Source organism: Phacochoerus africanus, chromosome 7 (genome assembly GCF_016906955.1).
Source record: "Phacochoerus africanus isolate WHEZ1 chromosome 7, ROS_Pafr_v1, whole genome shotgun sequence".
NCBI classification, from domain to species: domain Eukaryota; kingdom Metazoa; phylum Chordata; class Mammalia; order Artiodactyla; family Suidae; genus Phacochoerus; species Phacochoerus africanus.
The window spans coordinates 45,299,516-45,319,891 of record NC_062550.1 but is presented as its reverse complement, the minus strand read 5'-3'; the positions used below and the strand labels follow the sequence as shown (position 1 = coordinate 45,319,891).

The following is a 20,376-nucleotide window of genomic DNA, read 5'->3' as shown; positions in this document are numbered from 1 at the left end:
AAGGCCCATGGTAAATGCTGCTGCAGGCAAATGCTAACTAATCCTGAAACAAATAATCTGATACCTGACAGATATGGTGTACCTGACAGTTTCTGAAGGATAAGCTGTGCATGTTCTCCTGCCTGAATGTGATCTCACTGCAGCAGCCCCTAGAATGGGCAGAACTGGAGTCACTGCCACAAGTTTGTTAGTGAAACAAACATTTTACCTACAGAGCAGATTCACTTTGCACCATTGCTAAATAAAGACCAGGGAAGACCCTCTCAGAACTGATCTCACTGTCAAGTCAGTAAAGGGACAAAGTGACTGGTGATGCAGAAGTTTTACTCCAAAGCAGACTTAAGGAATTTAGATACACTAACTAGCCTAACTCAATCACAATGCCAAAACACTACTCATGTTGCCAATTCTTTATTGACTCTAAACCCAGTGGGGGAGATAATACCTCCAACGAACTTGTAGCAACCAAGATATCTGCTAACATTTATGACCTTTTTCTGTAGTTAAGATTCGCTCTTATTAGAAATAGTCAAAACCTGTCTTAAAATCTTTTTAGAGTAGCCTGGACTCATAAATATGCAACTATTCAGAAGACAGATCTATTGTCACAGAAACAAACTATTGGATTGCAGGTTCCTTATAGGTCTTTTATTTTTTTTCCCTTTTAGGGTCACACTTGAGGCATACGGAAATTCCCAGGCTGGGGTTGAATCAGAGCTACAGTTGCTGGCCTATGCCACCACCCCAGCAACGCCAGATCTGAGCTGTGTTTGTGATGTACACCACAGCTCACAGCAACACTGGATCCTTAACCCCCTGAGCAGGACCAGGGATTGAACTGGCATCCTAATGGATAACAGCAGGGTTCATTTCAACTGAGCCATAATGGGAATTCCCAGCAATAAAATATTTTTAAATTAAGGTATGCATATTGATTTTTTTAAAGATATAATTCCATTGCACACGTAATGGACTGTAGCATAGTGTAAACATACTTTTATGTGCACTGGAAACCAAAAAACTCATGTTACTCACTTTAATGTGATGGTCTAGAACCAAATTCACAATATCTCTTAGGTTTCCCAGTAAACAGAAGGAGACCAAGGGGCAGGGATGCTTAAGTTTTTGTCCCAGTCCTTGAGGCCATAGTTGCTGGTGCACTTCTTTCACATCCACAAGTGACTATCAACATTTCAGCCATATGAGCCACTTGGATTAAGCAAGTTTTTTTTTTTTCCTTTTTTCTTTTCTTTTCTTTTCTTTTTTTTTTTTTTTAGGGCGGTACTCATAGCATATGGAGGTTCCTGGACTAAGGGTTGAATTGGAGTTACAGCTGCTGGCCTATGCCACAGCCATAGCAACGCAGGATCCAAGCTGAGTTTGCGACCTACACCACAGCCCATGGCAACACCAGATTTTTAACCCACTGAATGAGGCCAGGAATCAAACCTGCAACTTCATGGTTACTTGTCGGATTTGTTTCCACGGTGCAACAATGGGAACTCCTGGATGAAGCAAGTTTGAGTTGTGTATCTGCCATTCTCAAACGAAAGAGTCCTGACTGATATATCTGCCACACTAAGATGCACACGGTAAGTTACAGAAAAATTTTAAGATGCAAAATGTTTTTAATGAATCAAAAATACATTAAAAAGCAGTTCCAGTGCACTGAACAGCAGATATGTTTCAGGGGATACCATTTAGAGAATTTCTGACTGTTGAAACGGTCCACCAAGGCCAGTTCATTTGGCACCTTCGATCCCACTCAGCTGGCATGAATGGTCCTTTGTTCTGCATTTCTGCAGCACTTTACTTGTTCCACTGACACGTGGTCCTGAAACTTCGGCATGCATCAGAATCACTTAGAGGGCTTGTTAAAACTACGTTGCTGCGCCCCACCCTGAGAGCTTCTGATTTAGTAGGTCTGGGGTAAAATTCAAGAATTCTAACAAGTTCCAGGTAGTGTACATGCTATTGGTCTAGTGGCCACTCTTTGAGAACCACTGCTCTAACATATTTCATTGTACTCTGGTTCATTTGCTCATCTGCATCCACTGCTATATTGAAAGTTCCTTAAGAATCTTCTTCATAAAACTCTCAGTGGCTAACATAATGCTTTATAAAACAACTGGCATTTGATATCCATTATTGTATGATTAACTATAGAGACAAGATAAACATTTAACTATAAGGAATTCCCTCTGTTATCATCCAAACAGATTCCCTCAAAAAGTGAACTGTGTAACAAAAACAAAAAAACTAATATTTCTTCCTCCTGCATGTATTTCTATTTCCTCTCAGTTTAGCTGGCATTTGACAGCCCAGGGGAGGAAACAGTGCAAGTATTTTTTCAACCCAGTATTTAGAAATGCTGATCAAACTAACTTCTTTTGTAGAGGTACTTATAGAAAGACATTCTGTTCCTTTAGGCTTTCTTGTCTAATTAAAAACACCAGGTTGCAAACTAATTTTTAAACCACATCATTAAATTATATTTTTGTGAACTAAAAAAGCATGAAGCCTGGCTTAAACCCTGTGAGATGGGTAAGGCCATCTGCATGGACTTCTAAGTATTCAGATTGGATTTCTAGTTTCTCTACGGGAGCTGACATGCTGTCTCTCACAAGCTAATGGGGATGCCTTCTGGAATCAAACATGTCTGGAGAAAAACACTCCATTGACATTTGACCTTTCTCATGGTGCTTCTAGTATTTAGAGTGATCTTTATAATTCTTACAATATCTCCAGGTAATTGGGTAGAGTTTTAGACCCAACTACAGTAGTTCAGGCATGTAGAGAAAAGGTTGGGGGTGGGGGTTGTAGAGTATTACCTTAGGCATCCTGTGACATTGTAGAATATATCAAAATCAAGCAAACCATTCGCTTTGGGGTAGTCTCCTTCTGGCCATCCCGAAAAGGGGATGATGATATTCTCAGTCATGGTAAGCAAGGCTTCTGTTATCATGAGATTCTTAAGTTTGTCGTTAGAGGACAAATTCCACAGCAAACCTAGAAAAGCAAAGAGTATCATCAAAACAGTGCATGGTTGGGTCAAAACAACTGCCAAAAGATCAGTTAAGACTATCATTCTCAGAGCTATGCCTAGTTATAGAAAGAAAAAAAATAAGGAAGGGGGAAACAGCTCTTTTTTCAGCAGAAGGAACGCACTTGTATACATGTGTGTATATATGTGTGTGTATACACACACATATATACAAGAGAAGAAGAAAATTTACAATGTAAAACTATGCAGGTTTACATTAGTCAAGAATGTGAATGAACACCAGAAATCCTTATTGCTGTTTCTCTTAAAAGACCCTACCACAAAGCTGACCTCATTGGTATAATAAATTCTGGGCTCACCAACAGGAAAGCTTGAAATGATCCTACTGTAACTAAGACTTCAACATTTTTTCTGGCTAGGCCTGTGGCATGCCTAAATTCCAAGGCCAGGGATGGACCTGGGCCACAGCAGTGACCCAAGCCACAGCAGTGACAAGGCCAGATCCTTAACTGCTAGGTCACTGGGGAACTCCAAGACTTCAACATTTTGAGCAACATATTTTTCCCCTTAGTTACATGGAGAGAATATCTCTGTCTGCCTCCTATTCCCCACCTCCTACTACTCCCACCTGACATTTATCTTCCAATAACAGTAGCAAGGGTCTGTAGAAAGCCTTTGCCTATGCCTGCTAACAGCAGGCTGATCAACATCACCAATTAATATTTATTTATTTATTTACTTACTTATTTTTGTCTTTTTGTCTTTTCTAGGGCTGCTCCCACAGCATATGGAGGTTCCCAGGCTAGGGGTCTAATCGGAGCTAATCGGAGCTACAGCTGTCAACCTACACCATAGCCACAGCAACGCAGGATCTGAGCTGAGTCTGCAACCTATACCACAGCTCACGGCAATGCTGGATCCTTAACCCACTAAGCAAGGCCAGGGATCAAACCTGCAACCTCATGGTTCCTAGCCAGATTCGTTAACCACTGTGCCACGATGGGAACTCTCAACCAATTAATATTTATTAACTCCTACCCAATGACAGACTTTATGTCCTTGAGAATTTATGCCACCTATTTCTTATATTCCAGTTTGGCAGAGATGGAGAGATAAAAGTATTTTATCTGCCAACTTGCATGGTCTGAGAATTGTTCTAAGACTGCTACCACATTTGCTCAACTTTCCCTTTTCTTCTTGAATCCTCTCCACCCCTTTCCCCAACAATTAAAGAGAAAGGCCATATAAGTCAATGTAGGAAGACATTAAGAGAAGAGAATACTGTACTTTATCAGGGCATTTGTGAGACTGTGACTGAAGTTGGGAACTGAGAGAATACAAAGTGCCATATACATTTAGTATTTGGTTTTCTCACAAATTTGGTCCTCAAACACTTTTTTTTTTTTTTTGGTCTTTTTAGGGCCACACCCGAGGCATATGGAGGTTCCCAGGCTAGGGGTCTAACCAGAGCTGCAGCTGTGGGCCACAGCCAAAGCAACACCATATCCAAGCCACATCTGAGGGCAATGCTGAGCAAGGTCAGGGATCGAACCTGCAGCCTCATGGTTCCTAGCCAGATTCATTTCCGCTGCACCACAACGATGGGAACTCCTCAAACACTTCTGATTCAGTGGAAGGACTGTATACCTATTGCTTGCTATTCTGTGACTCCCAGCAGGAGTCAAACTGTTCTGTCATCATTCCTCAGTAAGTTAATTCTAACTCATTATCATCCAGGAAAGGAGAAAGAGAGGGGCAGGAAGAGATGGGATCTTTATTTCTTCCTATTCACACCCTCACCCCACCCCAGTCAGTAATTCCTACTTCTTTAATTTCCTGCTTTGTCTGCTTGAAGGAAAGAGGAGCACAGATATACAGGATGTGAAAAATGCAAACTTGGTGGTCTTGGGAGAATTATGGGGCAGGTGACATCACCTCCCCTGATTTTAATGACAGAAATAATAATCTGAATGGTTAAATCTGGGTAATTACTCAACAATACTTGTATTTGGCTCATCAATTAGAACACTGTAGGCCTGATGCAGTCTTTGGGGCTTAAACAGTTTACTTTGGCTGTGTACAAGTAACTAATTTTTTCCTGTTAATATGTCTTTTATTAGTTTAATTCACAGGTCCCCAGTATAGAACGTGAGGTAGAGGAAAAGGTTTTCCTTCCCAACACATGAATTCACTCATTTAATTCTCCTAACAACCCTACTAAGGTAGGTGCAATTATCTTAATTTTACAGAGGAGGAAGCAGGCACACAAAGAGGTTGTGTAATCTGCCCAAGGCTGCATGGCTGGTAAATTGTGTAGCTTGTGAGATTTAAACTGCTCAGGCATTCTGATTCAGTGGTTCATGCTCTTAGCCTCTGCTTAATGGTAAGTAGTTTTTACATTAGCTAACAATAAACTGTAGTTATTTTCAAGGTTAAGAATCTATACCTTTGTTTACCTATTTATTTTTATAAAAGTATAGTTGATTTACAATGTTTCTTCAGTTTCTATTGTACAGCAAAGTGCTAATTTTTTTAAATAATCACATTTCCACTGCAGCCTACACCCACCTTCTATTACCTACAACAATGCTGGGTCTAGTGTCTAGATTCTGGCTGATGAGGAAATAACTGGCATTTGGGGTAGTCATGAGCAGTGTCCCTCAGCCACAGATTTTGCAACACAATGACTTCATTGGCCTTGGAAGGGGGAGAGACAGAATAAAACTCCAAAAAACTCCTAAGGTGGTTGAAAACAATTTTAAGGCAGGTCTGAGGTTGAGTTTTGGTTACTAAGCTACAAAAGAAAGCAAAAAGAAAAGAGAGAAAAGGGGGGAAAAAAGCTTCCTGTTCTAAATAAGCAAACAAATTAACAGTCTCTGCCTGCCAGGGGCTTAAAAATGTGAAGCATAATGACATTTCCTCTCTTTAAAAAGGACCACACAGAGCACTCAAAGGAAAAGTACACCTTACAATAAAAACCAAAGAGGATTAATTTGAACAAAGGGTGTGGAATTTTCCTTCAACAGTCAATGTCCTTTGTAGCTTGGCATGCTATATTATTTCCACAGAAGTATAAGGTTTGGGAAGTTTTACTGTAATTTTTGAATTTTTAATGTAGGATACTGTATAGAAATGTCATGCCTGCCAAATTTCTCTATGGTACAAAGCTAGGAAAGAGCTTAAATGTTCACTAGAGATTTGGTCTTATATATGCTTATACACACACATCCTCACACATATGCACAATAAAATCAAAATGGCCAATTACAAATTGGGACAATGTGATGCCAATATGGGACAAGGGGTTAATGCTCTTCTTCTTTTTTTTTTTTGTCTTTTGGCCTTTTCTAGGGTCACTCCCGCAGCATATGGAGGTTCCCAGGCTAGGGGTCAAATTGGAGCTGTAGCCTACGCCACAGGCACAGCAACGCCAGATCCGAGCTGCGTCTGCAACCTATACCACAACTCATGGCAATGCTGGATCCTTAACCCACTTAGCAAGTCCAGGGAGTGAACCTGCAACCTCATGGTTCCTAGTTGGATTCGTTAACCACTGTGCCATGACAGGAACTCCATAATGCCCTTAATATGTAACAGTTCTTATAAATTATTAAAAATTCAAAATTAACCCAAAGCTTAAAAAGTCTAATATACACAGGAATGCAGGCTCTCTAGTAACTAAAGAAATGAAAATTTAGCAGCTACATATCATCTTCTGCGGAGGCAAAACCAGAACCAATGATTGGAAATTCTAGGGAAGATTTTTGGCTCCCTGAAAGTATAAGCTTCTAAGAGAACTTTGAAGAAAACAGAAAGATCAGTTGTATGATCTAATACTACCTCTAGAGCCAATAAAAATGAGTTCACCTTTATCGAAAAATCGACAAAGGGTTTATCTTGAAACTAGAGTGTTAGATGAGACTAGTAGTTTCTTTTTTTTCTTTCTTTCTTTTCTTTCCTTTTTTGCTTTTATGGCCTCACCTGCAGCATAAGGAAGTTCCTGGGCTAGGGGTGGAATTAGAGCTATGGCTGCTGGCTTACACCATAGCCACGGCACCACCAGATCTGAGCTGCATCTGCAACTTACACCACAGCTTGCGGCAATGGGATCCTTAACACACTGAGTAAGACCAGGGATGGAACCTGCATCCTCACAAACACTATGTCGGGTTCTTAATCTGCTAAGCCGTAATGGTAACTCTGAGACTAGCAGTTTCCAAATGAGCCTAGCGGCAAATCAGAATCACATATTCCTGGCCACAACCCAAATTTACTAAAAGCCTGACTCTCAGGATGGGTTCCAGGAATTTATATTTTTAAAATGATTCCCATTTATGGCATTGAGAAGTTGATGATATAGATAATCCTAAATAGATAGATGTCCCTTTCAATGACTAGATTTATATTCCCTGATAGACTATTTAGCATTTAGGTTTTCATTTATCTCACCTTTAATTTCTGATCAATTTATTTATAGTGCCTAAATTTCTATTATGGTTCTTTGTTGTAGCTGTTCTGTCTGTAATTTCCTATCACTAAGCTCTCATTCTGGCCAAAAAAGAAAGGGAACTGGTTTCTGGTATGGGATATATTTTGAATAATCAGCAATTATAAGAGAGAATTATAACTGCATTATGCAGGAACTTATTGCCAATTGATATTCACAAAATATAGCTTCCTAGTAAAGGAATCTTACAGATATTAAAACCCATGTTTTATTAATATTGTCCTTTAGAGCTAAATCAACTAAATCTTCATAATGTTTAGTAGCAAAACTCGTAAATTTTGTGATTAAATGAATCCTTATCTTCAGTACAGATGGAGGAAAAGGAGGAGCAGGAGGAGAAGAAGGAGAACTAGTTCTTTCTTTCTTTCTTTCTTTTTTTTTTTTTTGGTCTTTTTAGGGAAGCACCCAAGGCATATATAAGTTCCCAGGCTAGGGGTGGAATCAGAGCTGCAGCTTCCGCCTACAGCACAGCCACCAGCAATGCAAGATCAGAGCTGGGTCTAGGACCCACACCACATGGCAATGCCAGATCCTTAATCCACTGAGCAAGGCCAGGGATCGAATGCATATCCTCATGGATACTAGTCAGGTTCATTACCGCTGAGCTACAATGGGAACTCCCCACACCACCTATTTTTGTATGGTCTGTGAACTATGACAGGAACTTCAGAACTAGTTCTTTTCAATTTCATTGATCAAAGTGATTACAGAGCAGGAGGAGTATGTTTTTACAATTTCTCTTGAACGGACATACTTACTCCTCTTTTCACCCAGAATATTATATTATAGCAAAGGCCATTTATTCAAAAGTTATAAATAAACCCAAAAAGAACTTGTTGCACCATTACAAATGTAGAATAAAATAATATACATTTAAAGAACATGCATGGAATTCCCGTCATGGTGCAGTGGAAATGAATCTGACTAGGAACCATGAGGTTGCAGGTTCCATCCCTGGCCTTGCTCAGTGAATTGAGGATCCAGCTGTACTGTGAGCTATGATGTAGGTCGCAGACGCAACTCGGATCTGGCATTGCTGTGGCTGTGGCATAGGCCGGCGGCTGAAGCTCTGATTGGACCCCTAGTCTGGGAACTTCCATGTGCTGTGGTTGCAGCCCAAAAAAAAAAGACCGGAAAAAAAAAAAAAAGGACATGCATAATGAATATTTTACATAGTAAAATGTTTTTAATATTTTATGAAAATATAGAAATTCAATGAAATAATTCCATAAAATATGCAGAGATCAATTTGCATTTTCAACAAATTTCACTGACAATCATCCCTGACTCTTCTTTGTGCCAACTGCAGAAGAGGGACGAAAATCCCCTGCTTCATTCTTATCATGACCTGTTTTAACCCAAGGTGGAACCCTACTCACTCCAGTAAGTGCTCATTTTCAGTGACCTGAAAGATGAATTTCTGAGACTAGTAAGTACTATTCTCACTTCAGCTAAAGAAATTACCACATTCACTTTGGTAAGGGAGGGGGAACAGTCTTTGATCCTGAAGTCTTTGCATCAGAAGAGGGAAGAGTTTTCCTCCTAGGCTGATACTGAAAATGCTGGAAAAACGTTTCGGGAGTTAACCTTCTTTTCCAGTGAACAAAGCTCTGGTGCTGAATTTCTTATGCATATATAGAAACACATATTTTTTTAAGTATCTTGGCCAGAAACATAAGGGTCTTATGTGAAAACACACCCGATTTTCTTATGTGTGTAGTTTAGATATTCCTAGGCCTTAAATCTCTCTCTCTCTCTCTCTCTTTTTTTTTTTTTTTGGTGCGGGGGAAGTCTGCATCCAAGGCATTGTAGAAGTTCTGGGGCAAGGGATTAAACCTGCACCACAAGCCACAGCAGTGACAACACTGGACCCTTAACCTGCTGAGCCACCAAGGAACTCCTAAGTCTCTCTTTTATATTCAGTCAGGAATCCGCAGCTGTTGACAATTTACATGAAGAACCACAGTTATTACTGGAATTACATACTAGCGTGAAACTAAGTGGCAACAATAATAAAGGATGCAAAGGTAGTTCAGGGAAGCCCTTTTCTTCAAAACTCTGCTGAGAGGAGGTAGGGGACTTCAAGCAAAGTACCAAAGGATAGTATTAGAAAATGTTTCAGGAGTGCCTGTCATGGCTCAGTGGAAATCAATCTGACTAGCATCCATGAGGAAACAGGATTGATCCTTGGCCTTGCTCACTGGGTTAAGGATCTGGCGTTGCTGTGAGCTGTGGTATAGTTCGCAGATGTGGCTGAGATCCAGCATTGCTGTGGCTGTGGTGTAGGCCAGCTGCTACAGCTCTGTTTCAGTCCCTAGCCTGTGAACCTCCATATGCAGTGGGTGTGGCCCTAAAAAGACAAAAGACAAAAAAAAGCTTCAGAAAGAAGTCATATTTGAGCAGCTATTGATGAATGGGAAGGTCTACCAGGTAGTCTAGGTGTGGTAAAGGGTTCCACTCCAAGATAACAGCAGAGACAAAGATACCAAGACAGAAGAGACATGGAACAGACCAATAAATTCTTTAGGATTTCAGAACCTGGGCTAGAAGGGGATGAAAAGAGACACTGCTGCCAATGGTCACCACTCACATCATAAAATCTTTGTGTGGGATGCTACAGAGTACAGGTTTTGGGAGTTCCCGTCGTGGCTCAGTGGTTAACAAACCTGACTAGCATCCATGAGGATGCAGGTTCGATCCCTAGTCTCTCTCAGTGGGTTAAGGATCCAGCGTTGCCTTGACCTGTGGTGTAAGTTGCAGCCGAGGCTTGGATCCCATGTTACTGTTGCTGTGGCATAGGCCGGTGGCTACAGTTCCCACTGGATCCCTAGCTTGGGAAGCTTCATATGCCTCGGGTGCTGCCCTAAAAAAAAAAAAAAAGAGTACGGGTTTTAACTATAAGCTAATGGGGAACATAATGGGACACTATTTTTATTTTAGGAAGAAATCACTAGAAGTGGAGTAGTGGATAGATCGGGAATGTGCATCACTGAAGGACAGAGCCAGGCACAAAGTACTACAAGAGTAGACTAGGGTGGGGAAGAGGGTTTGAACTAAGGCGGTGGCAAAGGGAGAGAGAGCAAGGGCTGAGGAGGAAGAAGAGAGAGCTCTTTGATCTGGCATGAAAAAGGCGAGCCCTTTGCCAGGGAAGTGTAAAATGAGTAACTCTCTGCCCCAAAAGTAGGAGGTAGGAGCCACTCTGATATAGCAAAGCACTCAGACAACACTTAGTTCAAACTTGGGCTTTATTTTTTGCAACCTTTGTGCAACTTTGGGTAATTCACTTAACCCTCCACCCCACTAAGCCTCACAATGATCACATGTAAATAATTAATAATAGCATAACTTATGGAGGTGTCAGGAAGAACAGAGATAAAATATAGAAAGCCCTAGCTTATGACTAGCACTAGCCTAAAGGCTCAATAAAAAGATGTTTACAAAACAGGCAAGAAAAGATTCACATATAGGGTTACTTGTTTTGTGTTTCTCAACAAAGTTAAACACATCTAATGGAAGCATCCTAAATGTCCATCCACAGATGAATGGATAAAGAAGATATGGTACATATATATGATGGAATATTTTTCAGCCATAAAAAAGAATGAAATAATGCCATCTGCAGCAACATGGATGGACCTAGGGATTATCATACTAAGTGAAGTAAGCCAAAGACAAATATCATATGATATCACTTATATGTGTAATCTTAAAAAAATGGTACAAATGAACTTATTTACAAAACAGAAATAAACTTACACTGAAAACAAACTTATGAATATCAAAGGGAAAAGGTGGATGAGGTAAGGAATACATTAATTAGGAGTCTGAGATTAACATACACATTATTATAGATAAATAACCAACACGGACCTACTGTATAGCACAGGGAACTATACAGTATACTCAATATATTGTAATAACTCATAAGGGAAAAGGATCTGAAAAAGAAAAAAAATATATATATATAAAACTGAATCACTTTGCTGTATACCTGAAACTAACACAACATTGTAAATCAACTATACTTCAATTTAAAAAAAGATATAGGAGTTCCCATTGTGGTGCAGTGGAAATGAACAACACGACTAGTACCCATGAGGATGTGGGTTCAATCCCTGGCCTTGCTCAGTGGGTCAGGGATCTGGTGTTGTTGTGAGCCGTGGTATAGGTTGCAGATGCAGCTCAGATACTGCATTGTTGTGGCTGTGGTGTAGGCTGGCAGCTGTAGCTCTGATTCGACCCCTAGCCTGGGAATGTCCATGTGCTGCAGGTACGGCCCAAAAATCAAAAAATAAATACATTAATAAAAAGACATAAACAAACATATCTGTATTAAGTAAATAATTTATTTCTGAGGCCTATAAAGCACTTCTTTTAGTGCTTCTATCAATAAAGTTATTTAGAAGGATTTGTATCAAACATTCATGTATTGACTCAATTCAATTAATATGTAATGAACACCCTCTGGTAGGGATGTTTGGCTTGTACTAGGAATCCTGGGAATTGTACAATCAACCTCCATTTATCAGCTCTGTAGATTACCTAAAGATGACTGAATGGTTTCTATGGCATCAATACAATAGAGAATTCTCTCTTCTTGTTTCCTATTGCCTATACAAAAGAAGAGCAAGTTCATAAACAATGGATTATTTCCTTGACACACACCCACACATTCTCCCAAGCTTTCTAACCACCACACACTCTAACATCAATCATTTTATTTCCCAAGTTTCCTCTAAATGATCAGTAGCTTCTTTGCTTTGCTGATGATGTATGTTCACTTTGTTGGAAGTACTTTCATTCTCCTTCAAAATAGCAATCCAAAGCCTAACTCTCTTTTATGGTCCACTTTGAAACTTATCTCAATAATAAAGTCCTTTCTGACTGTAAAACAGGATAGTGTTTCTCTTTTGTGGTTCATCATTGTATTTTAATGAAGAAAACATTAAGTTCTAAATGTGAGGTTTGGTTGCTATTTTTTGTTTTGTTTTTAAATGCCAAGCATCACATGGTTTGCAACCAATCATTCATGTTTCAGTGGATGGAAAATAAAATGTACATCCTCCTAGACTATGATTCACCCTACTTGGCACTTGGAGGCTGCTCTGAAAATGTTGGCTGAATAAAGGAATGAATAAATGAGATCACTCTTAATTTCTACAGGTATTTCAATATAAGTCATAGATATGAAAGGAAATCTCTCATGGGACATGGCATCATGGTGGCAGAAGGGTAGTATTGTGCCACTCTTCATATACTTTTATAAAATTGAAATATATCAAGGTAGAAACTCAAAATGGCTTAAACACTTAAACGTAAGATAAGACATCATAAAACTCCTAGAGAAGAACACAGGCAAAATATTCTCTGACACCAACCATACAAATGTTTTCATTGGTCAGTCTCCCAAAGCAATAGAAATAAAAACAAAAATACACTAGTGGGACCAAATCAAATTTACAAGCTTTTGCACAGCAAAGAAAACTATATATAAAAAAAGATAACCTACAGAATGGGAGAAAATAGTTTCAAATGATGCAAACGACGAGGGCTTAATCTCCAAAATATACAAACAACTCATACAACTCAATAGCAATAAAACAAACAACCCAATTGAAAAATGGGCAGAAGATCTGAATAAACATTTCTCAATAGAAGACACACAGATGGTCAACAGGCACACGAAAAAATGCTCAACATCACTATTAGAGAAATCCAAATCAAAATTACAATGACCACTTCACACCAGTCAGAACGGCCATCATTAGTAAGTCTACAAATAACAAACACTGGTGAGGGTGTAGAGAAAAGGGAACTTTCCTACACTGTTGGTGGGAGTGTAAATTGGTACAACCACTATGGAAAGCAGTATTGGAAGTGCTTCAGAAAACTAAATATAGAACTACCATATGATCCAGCAATCCCACTCCTGGGCATATATCCAGACAAAACTTTCATTGAAAAGACACATGTACCCCTGTGTCTCACTGCAGCACTATGCACAAGAGCCAAGACATGGAAACAACCTAAATGTCCATCAATAAATGAATGGATTAAGAAGATGTGGTACTGGAATTCCTGTCATGGTGCAGTGGTTAACGAATCTGACTAGGAACCATGAGGTTGCAGGTTTGATCCCTGGCCTTGCTCAATGGGTTAAGGATCCGGCGTTGCTGTGAGCTGTGGTGTAGGTTGCAGACACGGCTCAGATCCTGCGTTGCTGTGGCTGTGGCGTAGGCTGGAGGCTACAGCTCTGATTCCCCCTAGCCCAAGAAATGGCAAAAAGGCAAAAAGACAAAAAAGAAGAAGTGGTACAAATACACAATGGGATACTATTCAGCCATAAAAAAAGAACAAAATAATGCCATTTGCAGCAACCTGGATGGAACTAGTGAACTAGTCAGAGAAAGACAAATACCATATGATATTACATATCTGGAATCTAAAATATAGCACAAATGAACCTATCTACAGAAAAGAAACAAATTCATGGACATGGAGAACAGACTTGTGGTTGGTTGCCCAGAAGGAGGGAGAGGGAGAGGAATGTTCTGCGAGCCTGGCGTTGGTAGATGCAAACTATTGCATTTGTAGTGGATAAGCAATGAGTTCCTGCTGTATGGAACAGGTAACTCACTGTTACCTGTTGTAACACTTGTGATTAGATATGATGGAGGATAATGTGAAAAAGAGAATATATATATAGAACTGGGTCACTTTGTTGTACAGCAGAAATTGACAGAACATTATAACAAAAATTAAAAATAAATAAATAGCTAAGGCAAAAAAAGAAAAAATATGATAGTTTGGGATATAAATGGATAGAGAGGATATAATGACATTTTTTTTGGCCACTCCTATGGTGTGAGGAAGTTCCTGGGGCAAGGATCAACCCACACCATAGCAGTCCCAAGCCGCAGCAGTGACACCTAAGCACCAGGCCACCAGGGAACTCCCAATGACAACATTTTATAGAAACAAAAGAAAACTGTTGGATAACATAGGATGGCAGAAGTGCAACACATATTCAATTCAATTTAAAAGAATATTTATGGAGTACCTCTTTTAAATAAGTATGAACACTGTCTACTATTACCATCGAAAATAACTTTTATATGATATATTAAAAGGGTTAACTTCCACGGACCTTATTTCCTCATCTATAAAACTGACATCTAATACCCAATAATACCTAAAAAAACCCTCAAAACCTAAGGTTTTTGTGAGAATAAATTAAAAATGTCTTATCACCTGGGATACTGAAGATACTTAGCAAAAGTTTCCCCCAGACAATACCACTAATGATTACACTCAGTAATGCTTTGCGTACTCTTTGTAACGTGTTCAGGGAGCTTTAGCAGAGAGGTGATGAACCATTTTCATTTCATTTTCAATGAACCACTTTCTCTCCACCACATGCACTATTTGTTTAAATGAAACCTGGCCTCCTTCCTCATGCTTCAAGAATTACTAGATAGAACCATTGCTTTAGTTCTATCTGAATATTTTATTTTTCCAATCCATGGACAGAGAGGAGATACTTATTTGTTCAAATTAGATTTGAACAGAAATATGAAGTGGAAACTGAAAAACATATTCAGTATGCTTTTTTTGGGGGGGAGTGGAGGGACAGGTGAGCTAAGGAGCTGGTATTGAGAGGGTTCCAGGTGATGGAAGGTACACAGAATTTCCAATTAAAAATATTAACCAAAAACCTCAGAATAATTTCCCCTTCAGAAAAAAAGGAATTCAAACTTGACTTGAATCTGGGGTCTAAGCCAGCAGTGCTAAGGCTCCTTGAAAGCCATCTTTCAGATAACAATGAGCCCATCCATCATTTGTTCCAGGAAACTTTAGAAAAACTGATGATACAGCACATGTGGCTGGGGTGCACAGTGCCATGCCCTGTAATAGTCATTAAGCACTACCTGTTATCTGCTTCTTAGTCTCCAAGTCTCTGGTTTGCTTCAGCACCTGGAGCAGCCGAGGTACTCCATTGAGCTCAGCCACCTCCAATTTGTTGTCATTGTCTTCAAACACCAAGTTTCTCAAGGCCCCACACACAGCTCGCTGGACATCTTCATTTTGAACTTTTAGGAGCTGTAGAAGCTTGGGGATGCCATGAAGCTGATTAACCTAGGGAAGACGTAGATGCATATTTCAGATATTTATTAATTTTGATGTGACATTAAAGGTATTCAAATAACATGAACAAGCAGATGAAATTCACTGATTTTGATGCTAAGTCCTATCAATCAATGTGTAGCGCAACCTGAGACTCAATATATAATACATCCTGCTATAAGGCAGTATCTGTCATCAAGGAGCTTAGAATAAACCTGGGAAGTAGGGAGTTCCCGTTGTGGCACAGTGGATTAAGAACCCGACATAGTGTCCATGAGGATGTGGGTTCCACCCCTGGCCTCACTCAGTGGGTTAAGGATTTGGTGTTGCCACAAGCTGCAGTGTAGGTTGCAGATTTGGCTTAGATCCATTGTTGACTTGGCTGAGGTGTAGCACCAATTCGACCCCAGCCCAGGAACTTTCATATGCCACAGATGCGGCCCTAAAAGAAAGAAAAAAAAAAAAAAAAAAAAACTCTGGGATGTTAAGACTGAAACCTATGAAAAAACTGAAGGGCTAAGTTAAGTGAAAAAGGGTGGATAAGTGATAATTAAGTGAACAGAAAGAGTTAAATTAATAAAAACCTTAATCATAAGAAAGATGAAGAGAAGAATGTATATTTTCCACTTTGGGGATGGAAGGTTCTATAAATATCAGTTAAGTCTATCTGGTCTAGAGTGTCATTTAAGGCCTGTGTTTCCTTGTTGATTTTCTGTCTGGAAGATCTGTCCATTGATGTAGGTGGGCTGCTAAAATCCCACACTACTATTGTGTTACTGTTGATTTCTCCTTTTATGGCTGTTAGCAGTTGCCTTATAGAATGTGATGCTCCTATGGTGGGTGCACCCTATGTTCATTGCAGCACTATTCACAAGAGCCAAGACATGGAAACAACCTAAATATCCATCAACAGATGAATGCATGAAGAAGATGTGGTACATATATGCAATGGAATACTACTCAGCCATAAAAAGGACAAAATAATGCTATTTGCAGCAACATGGATGCAACTAGAGATTCTCACACCAAGTGAAGTCAGTCAGAAAGAGAAAGACAAATACCACATGATATCACTTATATGTGGATTCTAAAATATGGCAAAATGAACCTCTCTATAAAACACAGACTTACGGACATAGAGCAGACCTGCAGTTGCTGGTGGGGAGGGGGGAGGCAGTGGGGTGGACAGAGAGTTTGGGGTTAGTAGATCAAACTATTACATTTAGAATGGATAAGCAATGAGGTCCTATTGTACAGCACAGGGAACTATGTCCAATCTCCTAGGGTAGGACATAATGGAAGACAGTATGAGAAAAAGAGTATATACATACACACACACACACACACACACACACACACACACACACACACACACATATGGGACTGGGTCACAAAGCTGTATAGCAGAAATTGACACAACATGGTAAATCAACTATACTAAAAAAAAAGAAAAAAAGATGAAGAGAACTGGGAATCTGAGGAATAAAGGAAATTTTATGGAAGAATTCTGTATTACATGAGCATTTTTTTCTAGGACAGAACTTTATAGTCAATATAAGCTGAACAGACACCACCTTCATCAATAGTAGAAATAAAAATTCATTTAACATAGCAATTGTAGTAGCAATGCAAAACTAACCCTAAATGCAAGCTATTTTTTAATTGAGGTATAGTTGACATATAACATTTTAATACTTTCAGGTATAAAACCTAATGATTCATTATCTGTATATATTGTGAAATGATCATAACGTCTACTCAATATCCATCATCATACACACCTACAATTTTTTTTCTTGTGATGAGAATTCTTAAGATCTATTGTCTTAGGAACTTTCAAATATCCAAGACAGTATTATTAACTACAGTCACCATGCTGTACAGTACATTCCCATGACTTATTTATTTTATAACTGGAAAAATGCAAGCTATTTTTATGATCAATTTCTTTGAATATTTAAAAACAGTTAAATAAATTATGCAAGCAGTTCATGTAGCTTAACTTTACACTTTTTAATGTGCTATTTAAAAAAATTTCTTCTATACAAATATAAGGAAGGGAATGCTATTGGAGAAAGAAGCACAGGGTCAGAATCAAACAAAAAGTAAATGGTTTTTGACTCTGAGACCTATGGCTGTTTAAGAAGAGGCCAAATAATGGCAGTCTGACTTTGTGTCTTAGCCTGAAAATATTATCAAAAGAAATCAGGAGGTGGATGTAGCACTGCTGAAGAGAATTGTTAAGTTGCAGACTGAGGGCTTTTTCTCTCAGAGGCTTTCATTAGCACCTGATTAAATTTTTTTTAACTTGATAAGTGATTTTTGGTAAAGATCTCAGTCATTTTCACCATCTTAACACAGAAATTTTTAGGAGTTGCCATGAATGAGCAAAACTTTCATATTCAGATGAAGGTCATCACTTATGAATGATACCCTGACTGCACAACAGCTCACTGCACACCTGGTCCAGTGGCACATTTCACATTTTCTATGTATCTCATAGACAGATAAATGCAATTTAAGATACTGTCTTCCAATCTTACATCTTCCTTTGTTAGGACGGGGAGTAAACTAACAAGTTAGGAATAAAAGTCAAGGTTGTAAGGTAACCTACATAGTAAAAAAAATAACCATAATAATAGTGATAATCACAATAACAATAATAAAAATAACAACTCTTGCTCCCACTTCTACCATTAGGTGGTATTGATATATATTATCTAATCAATAGCTTGCAAGAACCTGAAGAGGAAAGTATTCTTTTGGTCCCTTTAAGGATTCATTGGCAGCAATAAGGAGAAATACCTCCACTTGCAGCTCCCTTCAGAGCATATATTTGCAGAACAAGGAGACCGGCTATAGCAATTTTGTTGGGTTATGGCTAAAGCTATTCTAATGTATTTGTATGAAAAAGCTATGAAAGATATCAATTAAATCTGGTCCAGAAGATCATCTATCTGATCACTTCATCTATTCCTATTATTATACCTCCCTAAAAGCAGAAAGGCACAACTTATTTGAAAACAGCCTGTAACTCACGTGTTTCCCTAATTCTGTCAATTTCTATTTCATAGTTAGCTTTTTAAGTTCAGCCTTTAGCTTGTTTATTTATTTATTTACTCACTGGCCATGCCTGCAGCAAATGAAAGTTCTCAGGCCAGGGATTAAATCTGCATCACAGCAGTGGCCCAAGCCACTGCAGTGACAATGATGGGTCCTTAACCCACTGTGCCACCAGGGAACTCTCTGTAGTTAGCTTTTATGACAGTTGAATTCATACTCTATAAACTTCATAAAGAGAAGCTAGATTATGGAAATATCTTAATATTTAATTTATATTTATATTTATTGGCTTCTTCAAAACATGATGTGGTATGGCTTACTGGCCAAAAGGCATTTCCAACTGTGATGATAGCATGAGTGAGAAGTGGACACACAGAAGCCTCCACTGCCCTGACTGGGAAGCATGAATGGCCAGCTTCTACTAACAGACTTTTGCTTTGACCCATTCCCTGACCCTGTCACCTTTATCCCTAGTGGCTTTCAGCACTTGCTCCAGTTGGGAAAGAAGGAACTGCAGACACACCGTACTCAGATAAATGCTGAAATTCAGCTATAACTCTACTCGAAGTAGAATTTGACTCCCTAGTGTCTGGCACCTGCCCCACACTTAAAAATAGATTTTATATATCTTTATCCATTTTATCAAACAAATGGATATAAATCATATTAAATGCAAGACATTGATGATATCCTCCTCACTACCTATGACTAGGGCAACTGGTAATGCCTTTTGTATGCATTTGGTCCAAATATGTTGTTTCTTGCCCCTTTAAATTCAGGAAAGCAGGTGGGACCAGAGAGGTTGTATGTGTTCCCTCTATACTGAATCCTCAGGGGATTTATTTCTCCTTTGAGGAAAGGAAAAAAAAACAAACAAACAGATTAACACGAACACCTCAGAACTTCAAAAAAGCTTCATTTGAAATAGTTTCTAAATATATGAAAGGACAGAATCACATATTAGAATTTTAACTTTCTCCTTTATTATCCTAATTCTTTTCACTATCAACTCTAAAAGAATTAAATGGTGAGGGCTTCTGGTGGCAAATAAGAAGAGAAAACAGACCAACTCTGTTGGGACACAAAGGTGCCTTCGTACCCTGGTGCCTTTGCTCTCCCTTCCCTTCCTGTCTGGAGTGCTCTGCTCACTCTGCCTTTCTTCTGGCAAGCCCTACTCATTCTGCATAAGCCAGTTCAAATGTCACCTCCTCTATGAAGTGTCACTGCCTTTCTCTCCATTCCCTCCCATCAGAATTAATCACTCCCAGTAAACTGGCATAATCTTTCAGGAAGGAAACTGGCAATACGTGTTATAAACTCTTTAAAATGTTCACTTTTGGTGAACTTCATTAGGAAATAATTTGAAATGCAGACACAGCCTAACATGACAATAGCAACTATATTATTTATAATACTGAAAAATAAGAAACCATAAATTAAGATGGGGGAGGGCTGGTTAGTGATTGTCACTTAGCCATATATTGAGGTATCCACGTGAGAGGCAGAGCAATGTTTGAACTAAGAGACATTTTATTAGTCATACAGTTCCCTCAGCAGTCAAATCAGGATTGTGTAAAATCAGCAATTGCATGCTAGACCCAGAGTAGTCATTCAACACATGGTAGCTACTAGCCTATGCTGCAGCCACAGCTTGTGGCAACATCGGATTCTTAACCCA

General features: G+C 39.0%; 1 protein-coding gene across 1 annotated transcript in view; it reads right to left on the bottom strand.

Annotated features, from left to right (window-relative positions):
* PKP2 (plakophilin 2) overlaps window positions 1–20,376 on the bottom strand; it is a 79,264-nt gene that overhangs the window by 27,445 nt on the left and 31,443 nt on the right. The window contains exons 5-6 of the mRNA XM_047787240.1: window positions 15,440–15,647; window positions 2,832–3,009 (exon numbers count right to left, since the gene is read on the bottom strand). Coding sequence (XP_047643196.1) covers window positions 2,832–3,009; window positions 15,440–15,647 — 386 coding nt within the window. The remainder of the gene's footprint in view (window positions 1–2,831; window positions 3,010–15,439; window positions 15,648–20,376) is intronic.